Here is a 13,728-nt window from a genome sequence, read left to right as displayed (position 1 = left end):
GTTTGTTTGGGGCATATCATCTGACGATGAGAAATGTTTTGTCTTATACGGAAATTTATGCTAAACCCTGTAAATTGGTATCAGTTATTAGCAATCTTGAAGGATTTTTGCATTACATCACCAAAATGAAATTCAAGTTTTAGGCAAAAAAAAATAAAATAAATTAAAACACAAAAATAAAATAAAAAATAAAATCAAGAATAAAGAAAGCATCAACCACTAATTTCTCTTTTTCTTCCGGGAAATGATGATCAGTCCAAAAGAAGCTATTTCTTCCGTTATCATTATAAATATATATCAAATGTGCATCTCTAATTCTCTATAGAACTTACAAAGATATCAGTATCTCCGACTCACTGTACTAATCAAAGCCACCGATAACCTTCAAGTGTGCATCCATAACCTTGATAGAGCTAGAAAGATGAAGTTTGAGAAAGAGATGAAGTCACAAATGGTGCCCGAATGGCAAGGAGCTTATATGGATTACACATCCCTCAGGCTCATACTTGAGGATCTTAAACTTTTCAAATTCAACACTCCCCCACAACATCATTCTCACGCCGCTACTCATCAACATCAGCACCACCATCATCATAACCCCGTTGGTGCTGGAATTTCTACTCTTTACAGAAGCTTTAGTGGTTTAGTGGTTGCTCGTAGTACCCCTAGCATCACCACCTCTAAAAGTATCAACGGTACTACAATCAGTACTAATAACGGCCATCATCATCATCATCATCAAAATAATAATCACCATCATGGTATATTTCACCATGACGAAGAACCAGCGATATTAGTGCAATCAATGCCAGGTCATCATCATCATGACTTAGAACAAGGAGTGCCTCATGTGAATCAAAATCATGAAAAGTATGAGACAAAGTTCTTGATGTCAAATGAAGATGGAGGAGAATATGAAGTGGCGTTCTTCAAGACACTTGATGAGGAATTCAACGCAGTTAACAATTTTTACAGAGACAAAGTCGATGAAGTTATGAATGAAGCTGCTGTTTTGACGAAACAAATGGATGCTTTAGTTGCTTTTAGAGTTGAAGTTGAGCATCCTGATCAAGGAAAGTTTGAACAGCTCTGTAAAGAAATCGCCCGATCTGCTTCGGCATTTTCTGTCTCTTCGCCTAGGGGCGCCTCCAGGAGTACCGAAGGTTCCGGTAAGTAGCTTCGCCGCCACTACTATATTTCGTCCTTTAATTAATTCCTCAGGTACATATATTCTATATACGTAATTTTTTTCACATTTTTCAAATGAGATTGAAATACACGCGCACAATCTCTGAATCTGCTCCAATTTGGCCTCTTATGATCCGAAACTAGCTAAGGAACCACCAGCCTCTAAAGACGCCCTTCTTCCAAGGGGCGGGCTGCCGGGTGCCGGTATTTATGGGAAAGCCGAACCCCCTTCCTGCCCAGTTATCACATCTCCGTTAGACCGTATCATTTTCAATTTTCAACGGGAATAGGCTTTAAAAATGATTATTTAAACAAATTTTATTGGGAGGATTTTTTTAATAAAGGTAATAAAAACAGAAAAAAGGCTGGTTCCTGTAATTTTCTATTCTTCTCTATTTTTGGTTGTTCTTGAAACTACAAAAAAAATTGTCTGTATAGCCTCAGTTTCTCACTGTTTTGTACTTTTTCTTGATCTAAAATGCAGTGTCTCTAATAATAATCAAAATTGCAAATGGATATTTTTTTATAATGAAATCAAATTAAAAACTATTAAAACTTGTATTTTACACGTCAATTACAGTTTAGAACAACGGGATATACAGTGATGATATTGTCTTGGGGAATCATTACTGATCATATGCATCTGAGCTCACAGGTGTAAGCAAGGTGTAAAACACATATGGCCAGAAGGTAAAGAAGCCTATTATTGGGACGTCACTTTTTAATAAAGGGGCTTCATCTAATGGGACAAAAACGGGTCACTAATAAGTAATTTCAAAAAACTCTTATCGAAAATAATTTTATAGTGTCTAAACATGATTAGTGCTAATGATTTAATTTAATTAACTAATAATTAGATTGATAAGGTTTTTTATATAATTAGTGATAAAAAAATTATATTAAGTGATTTTGGTGGGAAGAAAAAGTTGAAAAGAATGAGAAGCTTTGGAGATTTTTTTTAACTAAAACCCCCAGATTTTAAATCATCCAACCAATGTTCTTTTTATTTCTCAAATTTGATGGAAGTAAGTAAAAAAAATGAATTATTTAGCTTTTCAGAGTGACTTACGGTTGGGGTTTTCCTTCGTAGCCAACTGTAAGACAAATTTACGGTTAGGTGATGCTAAACTCCTAACCATAACTAGGTAAAATTAGAAAAAACCCAATTTTAAACCAGTTACGGCTGGGCTTTTTGGTCCAAACCCAACTGTAAATCAGTTACGTCTGGGTGTTTTTTGTCGAAACCCGACTGTAAATCAGTTACGGTTAGGTTTTTTTTTGTTGAACCCAACTGTAAAACAGTTACGGGTGGGTTGTTTGTGATCGAACCTAACTGTAAATTAGTTACGACTAGGTTTTTTTTGGTCGAGCCCAACTGTAACTGGTTTTGAAACCTTTTTTTTTACTGTTTCAATCAATCTAATCATTTTAGATACAATTGGTTTGTTGATTACCATTAATTCTATCAATGAGAATCAGGTTTTGATTTTAGTTTTAGGTTTTTGATTTTAGTTGAAGGTTATTTTAGACATTTGGTATTGAATCAAGAATACCTCATAGGTATTGAATCAAGAATACCTCATAGCCAGTCTTTTGGTCACTAGAAATACAAGTGAAGCCCCTGTATTGGAATGTGACGCCCCAATAATAGGCTTCTAAATAAAGGTAATGGACATTAGGGGTTAAAATGGTGAACGTACATATACTATCTCACATCTCTTGTCCCCAGAAAAAACCATTTCTTTTTACCAAAGTAAAAAATCCAGTTGGTAAAAAATAAGTTGACTTTAGGTTTGGTTTACATTCTCCATCGAATCTCTCTATACAATTAAATTTAAATATAAACGTCAATGGTGGTGATCGGATCCCTGACTTTCTTTCTTATTAGAGTTGATGAGATACCACTAAGCCATGTTATTGGACAAGATTTTTTTTTTTTTTTTTTTTTTGAAGCTCCTGGACAAGATGGTTTAGTAACTTAGGTAGGTGAATTGGCTATAATTTTTTGTTGAGCTAATCTCACTCTGATAACAAATGTGCAGTAACAGGGCACATGGAAGTTATACAAGAGAGTAATGAAACAAGTACCCGCGGAAGTTCTGTCAGAGAAATTGAACCGAGCAACGATGATGACCTGAAAGAAGAAACAGATACTAAAGAGGATGGCGAAGGTGAGGAGAAGCCATTAGAGATCATAGTACCCGCTCATTTGGAGATTCTGAGTACTGTGAAGATCAACAGCCCATCTGGTACTGCACGTGCAACGATAAAAGGCATCCTCAAGAAGAAACGAAAGAACAATTTGAGTTTCAATAAGAAAAACTTAAAGAAAGCTGAAGAACAATTACAGTGTGCATTTGTTCATTTCTATCACAAACTTCAGCTTCTGAAGAGCTTCAGTTATCTAAATCTCTTAGCATTTTCCAAGACCATGAAGAAATATGACAAGGTATACCGATAATTCTAACATCAAGATATGCATCTGAATTTCTCAGTATTTTTGGGCCATTTTAATCATATTATTGCAGATAACATCAAGACATGCATCAAAAATATACTTGCACATGGTGGATAACTCTTACATCGGTAGCTCTGACGACGTTACCAGGCTGATGGACAGAGTGGAGGCTTCATTCATCAAACACTTCTCGAAATCTAACCGTAGCGAAGGCATGAACATTTTGAAATCGAAAAAAAAGGAAGAAAGACATGTAACTACATTTTCCTCAGGTAAAAACAACTCTTATATGCAAATTCTTTGGTTTAATATTTTTATTCTCAACCTCGTCTGCTGCTTTACTGCAGGTTTATTTTCTGGCTGCGCAATATCGCTTCTTATATGCCTAATTTTGGTCATAAATCTAAGAAATGTCATCAAGAAAGATGGATTTACGCAGTACATGGAGACTATGTTTCCACTCTACAGGTACTTAACTTAATTTTTTATCTGAAATTAGTCTGCTCGTCGGATGTTCTAATTAGCAACTCATACTGTTTGAACTTTCCTGGTGCAGTTTATTCGGATTTCTAGTCTTCCACATGCTCTTGTATGCAGCAGCAATATACTTTTGGAAGCGGTATCGAATCAATTACCCATTCATATTTGGTTACAAGCAAGGAACAGAACTTGGATACAGAGAAGTCTTTTTATTAAGTACAATTCTTGCAACAGCTGCACTTGCATGTGTACTTGCTAACCTAGACATGGAATTGGATATATCAACGAAAAAGTACAAAGCGATCACGGAACTACTTCCTCTAGCATTAGTTTCTGTAAGTGATTAGATAACAAAACCGCAGCACTTGTTTGGGATACTGATTTTTCAACTAGCTGACATTATTAATTTGTCAATCTTATTTGCAGGCAATAGTTCTCATATTAGTTTGTCCATTCAACATTGTATATCGCTCTTGTCGTATCTTCCTTCTGCGGACTACATTCCGAGCTATCAGTGCACCTTTGTACAGGGTTAGTAAAAAGAAATTTCTCCTGCAAAAAATCATCCAGAAAATGCAATGCATTCTTTACCAAGTGCAGTCTGATCTTTTAAATCTAATTTTCTTCAATTTTTTTCTTTCTGCTGAGTAGGTTACTCTATCGGATTTTATGTTGGCAGATCAGCTAAGCAGTCAGGTTCGTTAATAATCTCATGCAGGCCAACTGGTTTACTTTGGTGCGGCTGTCTATGTAAGTAGCATGATTTGAAGTAACACGTTAACTAACACTGACCACGTTTTTTTGTTGATATCAGGGCCAAGCTCTTAGAAGTGTTGCATTTTATATTTGTTACTATACTTCGGGTGATTACAAAAGGAGAGAAACCAGTTGCAAAGCAGACATTGTTTACAACTCATTCTACATCGCCTTAGCTGCATTCCCTTTTTGGTTACGTGCCTTACAGGTTTCTACTTTTGATTCACTTCACGCTAAATGAACGTATATATTCCCTCCGTTTTACACAAAGTGACACTTTCACCTTTTCAATTTGGTCTGCGTTTAGTTAAAAAAATGAAAAAAGTGAAAGTATCACTTTTCATGAACCGTAGGTAGTATCATGTAAAGCATCTACTTTAACTATGGAAATTAACTTAATATGAATACTGTTTTTTTCTTTGTGTGTAGTGTTTTCGACGATATTTTGAAGAAAAAGATGGAATGCAGGGAATTAATGGTTTCAAATACTTAAGTATTGTTCTGTCTGTGAGCATGGTAACGGCTTACAGTAAAAGACCTATAATGGGACTGTACGTAATGGCTTGGATATGCGCAATCAGTGCAGCTATCGTTGCTATATATTGGGATATTGTTTTTGACTGGGGACTCCTACAGAAGAATTCCAAGAACCCTTGGTTGAGAGACAAGCTTCTTGTTCCACATAAAAGTGTTTATTTCGGAATAATGGTAATGGACGTGTTGCTGAGATTTGCATGGCTACAGACTGTGCTGAACATTCAAGTTTCTTTCTTACATAAAGAAGCCATGGTTGTTGTTGTTGCATGCCTAGAGATCTTTCGCCGTGGTGTATGGAATTTCTTCAGGTATATACATATTTTTTATCTTCTACAATTTATAGTTAACCATCTGAACTTATTTTCCGCTTTCAAGTTCTCATGGTATTATGGTTTTGGTTGATTTTCAGGATAGAGAATGAACACCTAAACAACGTTGGCAAGTTTCGTGCCTTTACAACCGTGCCTCTCCCTTTCAACTATCACGAATTGGAAGATAAAGATGAGTGAGTAGCCAGTTTTCACTAGAGTGAGCCTCATGATGCGTATCATGATCAGAAAAGTTAGACAAGAGGCTCAAGGATGACAATCGGATGAATCCTAGAGCTTGATGATGATCAAGAATGTAAGAACACCGAGACACCCTCAAGCGAGTACTTGAAAAAAGGGTATAAAGAATACCGGGCTTTGGAGAGAGAGATTAGAGAGTATAAAACCCAACAACTTTGGAACTAAGTGTTAATTCCTACTTGTTTTTGGGGGAAGATGCAAGTCTGTTATTGATCTTTGATTTTTGGGGGAAGAAGCACAAAGCAACTGCACCAAAAAGAAGAGCGCGGACTAAAGCTAAGCCTGGCAAAATTAGAACAAAGAGTTTATAGTTTGACTCAACAACATCTAGACCACAACAATACCAGAAAAAAAGAAAAAAAAAACTTATTTCTTCTTTGCAGGAGTCTTTTTGCTTCTTACCATATTCTCGGTGAACCAGGTTCTACGGGAGTAAAGTAAAGAATCAAAGTCAAAAGCATAGTTTGATTCCGGCTCAAGCAATATGCTAGCAATATGTTCAAATAGCTCATGGAAGCAATATGCAAGCAAGTGTCGTTGTCGACCAAGAAATGCTAACATAAGTGACCAGTGAGGAGAACATCTATGTCTTCCTTCATTGCAGGATGTATCATCGGAGGTTGGGGGCGGTGAACTAATAGCTCCATCTCCATGCTTAGCTAAGATATCCGGGTAAGCATTACCCTTTAAATGTAAGAAAACCGAAAATTTAAGAAAAGCAAGTTCTCGAAAGTCATTGCACATAAACCCTTTAACCTGATCATCCAATTCCCCAATGAATATTTTTGATACTAGTAGTGGCTTGCTGTAGTAATGTTAAAGAGCGATTGAATCTTATTTGTTAAGACTTGAGACACCACAAGACTTGGTAAAGGCAACTAATTACACCAATCCAAAGAATATTTCTAAGCAGTGGCGAGCCATTTAGAATTCCTCACAGTTGTCAAAAATTCCTAAAATGTATTGCAAACTAAATTTGCCTCAAATATGCTACTAAGCCATCTCCATAAAGCAGTGGCATAGCTGCAGCCTGCAGTTAAAGAAAAAATGGGAAATGGGAGGGACACAACATAAGGAACAACTTGAAACCACTGTAATACCTGAATCCCGCATCGCATCATCAGTTGAGACTCTGTCATGGAGTAGTTTCCATGCTAACCAGGCCCTCTCGATGGTACACTAGCCTCCCATATGCTTGCACAATCCACATGATGTTACTGTCTTGGGCAAGATAAATCACCAATGATTCCTCTAATCTCCTGCATACAGAGGATTATGCCAACATTTGGTTTAAAGGTAAGGTGAACTAGCAAATACAAAACACAATTAATTGAAGCATTTCCACAAACACTTACCAAGCAACTCTAGTACAGCATAATATGGACTAAAAAACAAGACATAAAAAACAGATGTATAAGGTGGACTAAACTTCTGGACTTGTGGACTAAATTGATGTGTATGGTGGACTAAACTGATAAATTTTTTTTGCCATTACCATCTCCACAATCTCATTTCCCTGTACATGCAGATTCTCATTTATACTAGTACACATTCTGGGATTATTTACTCCCATTATTTCCCCAAACCCATCCAAAGCTTCCACCACCATGCCAGAACTTTGTTTCTATTCGATTGTTCCAGTACATTATGTAACATTCTTATTTTCTTTGGGCATTAAGCCTTATTACAATGCTGAGCCCGCCCCCGGCCCATTCTCTGGATGATAGTTTTGTCAACACATGATGTCCTTTTATGGTCATTTCTATAACTAGCCTCGTAAACCAAGCTCAAGGCTCTGTTGAATTATGTACATCCAAAGCCAAAACGTTAAGTTCATTAAATCTTAGATTTATTCGAACTTTGCAAGTGTATTCCTGGATGCTTCACCCCTCAAAGCTCACAAGCTTAACTAGCAGGACCGTTCCTGAGAACATTTTGCCCCGAAGCGAATAATTAATATGTAGCCCCGATAAGGGAAAAGTTAAGCACAAACTTAACTATATTGGTACCAGTTGTTACTACGATACATTATCCTCCCTAAATTGGGGTCTATGCCACTTAATTGGGAGCATCTAGCTACATGACAAAATAGGATCATTAACGAAAATTTTCTAGAAATCCATTGTCCACTATTTATGTTAATGTCTAATATGCCCTTGTTAATTTAGTGCTAATTATGTTTAATTAAGTTAATCCTGAAATTAACTTTCATTAATGCATAATCAACACTTGTAAAAAATTTAATTTTTTTTCAAAAGACTCTACCCAGAATCGGTTGATGTTAGTGCCTTTGTAAACCGATTCTGGGTTGAGTTTATGCAGAATGACGATGTAAACCCAGAATCGGAGTTTAATTAATACACACATAAACCGATTTTGGGAATCGGTGTTTACATAAGTCCTTATAATCCGATTATGCCTTACTTTCAGAAACGAAATATTGATTACATAGTTTAGGAAATTAGTGCACTACATATATAGGATTCATTATGGGAATTCTAGAATTTGACACATCAAATGCTCGTCAATGAACCTCCGAGCACGTCGGTACTACGTCGTATATTCTTTGTGGTGAATGAACTTAGTTTCCCCATTACGGATTCTCCATAGCCCGTTGAAACGTTCCAACTGAAATTCAATGAATTCTTAAATGTTAGTATGTGAACTTTTGACATAGGTATAAAAATGATCGCATTACTCACTTTTTCCCTAAGAGGAGCTCGTGGGTGATAATCGTACACCATATTTCTAACTTTTACGTACTCTCGCGTTGCACCTTTAATGTATTGGAATCGAAATGCCAAGTCTCCCCATTTGCGGTTATTGGGATTCCGGTACGCTCGTAAAAGACTCTTTAATTCTCTTCCAAAACATTGAATAGATTTTATTCGGACGTTCACGAAACTCATTAGCAAACGATTTAACGAGACACAAATATTCATAGGTTCCCATTCAATTTTCTAGGCTAAGTGTGTGATATGGGAGTGGCTGAAAGAAGTTGTCCTTATATAAATAAGGACTCAACGACTATTTTTTTCAAATTCAAATCAGACAATCGGAGTTTAGGTATGTCCACAGAGTCCGATTGTGTCCTTACAAAATCATATAAAATATGCCTCTCATCAATCGGGCTTTTGTAATGCACATGTAAACCGATTCTTGGCTTCAAAAGTTACAGGAGTTTTCTTCACAGAAATCGAATTACATGTATGTACATGTAAACCGATTCTTGGCTTCAAAAGTTACAGGAGTTTTCTTCATGAAAATCGGATTACATGTATGTACATGTAAACCGATTCTTGGCTTCAAAAGTTACATGATTTTTCTTCATGACAATCGGATTTTACAAAGGTACACGTAAACCGATTCTAAAACTGAACCTCTGAGAAACTATCAGAAAATCGATTTACATATAGTTACATGTAATCTGATTCTGACTGAAAAAAATGCCAGAATCCTGCAATTTTGCAAACACCAACAATTTTAGTTGGCTATTTTATCGCGTCTTGGACAAACACCAACAATTTTCAAAAGAAACAGATTAAGTTATTCATAAACTAGGAATATAACCAAACATAATTCGACAATAAGTTTAAGACAAGACATAAGTTTTGACTCCATAATGATCCACAATTAAAGACATAAACATGAAAATAACCATTCATTCATGAATATCCCCACCACGACCACGACCACTACCACGACTACGTACACCACTACCACGTCCACCGCGTCCTCGTTTACCAGGTTGGGCGCTGCTCGATGCACCTTCAAACATTTTTTTTTGGGTGGTGGGGGGGGGGGGGGGTCTCTTCCTCTTTTTCTTTGGCTCAACTTCCTCCTCCTACAGCTCCCCTAAATTTGCACCAGCTTATACATCTTCGAGACTGTTCAAATCACCAGTCAACTTTTCAATGGCCTTAACATTTTTCGCTTCCCTGATTTGTAGCTTAGATTGGGTTATCAAGTACCCGACTCGGCTTCTATGTTTCAATTTTAAATAACAAACATTCAACGAAAAGCGCTAATAACATTAACAAAACTGTAATTGAGTAACAATACGCACCAGGCATTCGAGAGCCTTATCTTTGTCCTCTATCTTGGACCTCTCATCTAGCCGTATCACTCGAGTATGCAAAATATTGAGGTACCACGACATGTAACCCGGAATTGCATCATCATCTGTTTGAGATGGACCATCCAAAGGATATATGTGAAACACTATGTCTTCCCAATAATCACATGATGGTAAAGGCTTGTGAACAATGTCAATATCATTATCATATGATTTGGTTTTTTACTCATTTATTTTGAACATCTTGTGCTCCTTTAGGATTTTTTGTACGTAACCGCGTTGTCTTGCGACTCTCGTCGGGTTGTACATTACATATCCTCTTGGGTGAAACAAAGGCCCAAAATAATCACTTTGCTCTCTGCACCCAACCTTCTTTCCTTTTCCTTTTCCTTTAGCCAATTCCTCTTTGTAAGGATCAAAGACAACATCTGTCATTGTCAAGTTGTCCAACTGGCGTCTCAACTTCAGATAACCATTCTTTTGGTTCTTCGTCTTACTTCTGTAGATGTACTTGTCTCTATAATACTGGTGGTCCCATTCCTTGTACTCAAAAGCCCTTTCAACAAATATTGGGAAGTGCACATATATCCACCCCTGCAGAAAAGCCATATTCCCTCCGATTTGGTTCCTTCGAGCCCTAGAAGCCTTTCTCAACTCGTTCAACGAGTGTGCAAGGATGGAAGTGCCCCAAGAGAATTCATTAATCTAGTCAAATGGTTGCAACAACTGGATAAAGTTGGCGCTCACACGGGAACCAGAAACGCGGGGAAGATAACAGCTCCCAGGGCATAGAGGACATACGCATTGGCCGTGGCGATGATACGTTCCGGCGTCACCTATTTTCCCTCAGCACGAAGCTTCTTTGTTCCCATAAATTTGTCCCTCAGCTTCGAGAGATGAAATATCCTCTGCTTTAACTTGCCTACCAGCATCTCTGACTTGATCCTCTCCTCATCCCATTGGAATACATTTTTGGTGAACGCGTAAATATTATCCCACGCAAGCTCTTGCGTGTAGCCTTTGTGCTTCAAGACTTTACTAGGATGGAAATTAGATGTTTCCATTGAGCTTAAACACTGTGTGATTAGATGGTTGATATTTTGCAGAGATCTTCTAACATTTGGATCCTTATTTCGAAATACCTTGTTACATCTAGTTTTCCAAATCTCCCAAACTGTAATCATTAATCTGATAATCCAGTTATTCCACTCAGTAGGATTCATATTGATTGACTCAGAGAACCAACTAATAATCTAGTTTGAAATTGTGATACTTGAGGATTGTATTAAACTGACATTGAAATTCATAGAAAACCAAATTGCTCTAGCAGAGTCACATTCTAAAATAAGGTGCTCTAGTGTCTCTGCCTTATTATTGCACAAAGGACAAGTTGTAGTTATTTCTTGTTTGTAGAAGCTAAGCTTCACCATTGTTGGAACTATATTTCTTAGACATTTGCATATGAAATGTTTTACCCTGTGAGGTGTATACACCTTCCAAAGATGTTTCCAAACTGATTTAAGAACTATATGAGATTCTCTGCTCACTAGTTTTATTGCATTGTATGTGGATTTGACAGTAAAGACTCCTCTTTTATCTGGTTCTTAAATCAGAGTGTCTTCCCCATGTTGAACTAAATGAATTTTGAGAATAATATTTGCAGTATCTAAATCAAGCACAACTTTAACCAGACTATCATTTTATCTTCTTGGATTCTGTAGCATTAGATCACAAACAAAGACAATTCTAGTTGTCTCTGCAAATGAAACATTTGGAGTAAGGGGTTGATTTAACCCATTAATCCATTTGTCATACCAAACTAACGCCTTTGTACCATATCTAATATCCCATCTATGATGTTGTCTTACAATATTAAGTCCATGTTCTATCCCCTTTCAAACCCATGAGGAATTAGGGTGCTCTTCTTGGAGATGTAGAAAATGACAGTAAGAGGAATATTTGGGTTTTAGAATTTTAACCCATAATTGATTCGACTCTGTGCATAATCTCCAAGCTAACTTAGCCAATAAAATATTGCAAATTTCTAAATCCTAAGCCACATTCTAGTTTCGAATTGCATAGAGAATTTCATGCAATGATATTAATGCCTTTATTAGCTTTATTCCCCCACCATAATCTCCGTTGGATTGGATCAAGTTGCTGCAGAGTGTGTTTGGGTAATCTAAAATTACTCATATAGTGAGATGGAATTGAGTTGAGTACTGACCTAACCATGGTAGTTCTCGCTGGTTGGTTAAGCAATTTCGAGTTCCACCCACTAAGTCGATTATTAAAAGCATCTTTGATTGACTCAAAAGAAGTAGTTTTAGATTTACCCAACAGAATTGGTAATCCCAAATACTTATCATATTTGCATAATTTTTTGACTCCTAAATTGTTAATGATTTCCATTTTCTTTTGATGTGAAAGATCTCCTGTAATAGAAGCTGCAGATTTGGAGAAGTTTATCATCTGACCTGATATGGCTCCAAAATTGTGCAATATATCAAGAACAGAAGATATACTTTTTTCGTCAGCTTGAAAGAAAAGTAAACAATCATCTGCAAATAACAGATGATTAATTGGAGGATCTTCTTTCGCCACTTTAATACCCATGACTGAATTCTGATGTTGGGCTATGAAGAGCGATCTGGATAAGTATTCCATGGAAATGATAAAGAAATAAGGGGACAATGGGTCCTCTTGACGAATACCACGCGAAGGATGATACTGATCACAAGAGCTTCCATTTAACTTAACAGATACCTCAATTGTTGATATACATTGTTATATCATTTCCCGCAATTGCTGACAAAAACCTTATGATTGACCGATTGAAGCATATGATCCAAAAAAGACCACTCTAGTCTGCCGAAAGATTTTGACATGTCTAATTTAAGAGCAATGTAGCCTTTCATAGATTTAGACTCATTATAATGTGGATTAGCTTATGTGCAATGATTATATTGTCATTAATGTACCTCTTAGGAACATAAGAAACCTGTGTATGAGATATTATTTTATCTATAAGAGGTTTCATTCTATTGACAAGGAGCTTTGATATAACTTTGTAAGAGTTGTTACATAGACTTCTTGGTCTATAATCAGCTGGTGTTGAGGAATATTGAGTTTTGGGAATGAGACATATGGATGTTTGGATAATACGATCTTGTATTTTCCTAGTTTGGAAAAATCGCTGGACCATATTGGTTATGTCATCTCCTACTGTGTCCCATTGAGTTTGAAAGAAACCTGCAGGGAAGCCATCCGGTCCCGGAGAATTCCAACTGGGCATACTCTTAACAACATTATGAATTTCCTCCTTGGTGGGGATTATCATCAAAGATACATTATTCGATGAAGTGATAAGCTTGTGCACATGATCAAAGGCTGAATCCGGTAAAGATGGATTGGTGGTGGCAGCTATTGTAGAAAAGTGACTAGTAAGGAGCTCAACTAAGGCATTACTAGTATGATACCATATGCCCTAAGAGTCTTTTGGAGAAACAATTTTATTTCTAGCTCTCCTTATGTTAGCAAAAGCATGAAAATAAGAAGTATTATTGTCTTCTTCTCTAATCCAATGATCACATGATTTCTGCTGCCAGAACTCTGCATGAATGCTTTTCCAATGGTTTATTTGTTTAATGACATCATCAATATGA

At 36.7% G+C, this 13,728-nt stretch overlaps 2 protein-coding genes across 2 annotated transcripts; one reads left to right on the top strand and one right to left on the bottom strand.

Annotated features, from left to right (window-relative positions):
• Positions 1 to 281: 281 nt before the first annotated feature.
• LOC113300364 (phosphate transporter PHO1 homolog 5-like) lies at positions 282 to 6,729 on the top strand. Its single transcript, XM_026549585.1, has 10 exons — positions 282 to 1,169; positions 3,231 to 3,637; positions 3,717 to 3,918; positions 3,994 to 4,114; positions 4,203 to 4,461; positions 4,553 to 4,657; positions 4,778 to 4,822; positions 4,941 to 5,090; positions 5,312 to 5,727; positions 5,829 to 6,729. The coding sequence occupies exons 1-10, from the start codon at positions 422 to 424 to the stop codon at positions 5,926 to 5,928; spliced, it is 2,553 nt and encodes an 850-aa protein (XP_026405370.1). The 5' UTR covers positions 282 to 421; the 3' UTR covers positions 5,929 to 6,729.
• Positions 6,730 to 12,151: 5,422 nt separating this feature from the next.
• On the bottom strand, positions 12,152 to 12,679 carry LOC113296559. Its single transcript, XM_026544858.1, has one exon. The coding sequence runs from the start codon at positions 12,677 to 12,679 to the stop codon at positions 12,152 to 12,154; it is 528 nt and encodes a 175-aa protein (XP_026400643.1).
• Positions 12,680 to 13,728: the final 1,049 nt, after the last annotated feature.

The sequence above is a fragment of the Papaver somniferum genome, chromosome 7 (genome assembly GCF_003573695.1).
Source record: "Papaver somniferum cultivar HN1 chromosome 7, ASM357369v1, whole genome shotgun sequence".
Classification (NCBI taxonomy): Eukaryota; Viridiplantae; Streptophyta; class Magnoliopsida; order Ranunculales; family Papaveraceae; genus Papaver; species Papaver somniferum.
The sequence above is the reverse complement of the archived record's forward strand: the minus strand, read 5'-3'. Positions and strand labels throughout refer to the sequence as shown.

What these genes read in the sequence shown, in the direction of transcription:
- LOC113300364 (XM_026549585.1), top strand. Translation starts at nt 422, where the DNA reads ATGAAGTTTGAGAAAGAGATGAAGTCACAAATGGTGCCCGAATGGCAA. An exon ending in CAGGAGTACCGAAGGTTCCG is followed by an intron (nt 1,170 to 3,230) that starts GTAAGTAGCTTC and finishes ACAAATGTGCAG; the next exon opens with TAACAGGGCACATGGAAGTT. An exon ending in TGTAACTACATTTTCCTCAG is followed by an intron (nt 3,919 to 3,993) that starts GTAAAAACAACT and finishes GCTTTACTGCAG; the next exon opens with GTTTATTTTCTGGCTGCGCA.
- LOC113296559 (XM_026544858.1), bottom strand. Translation starts at nt 12,679, where the DNA reads ATGGGTATTAAAGTGGCGAAAGAAGATCCTCCAATTAATCATCTGTTA.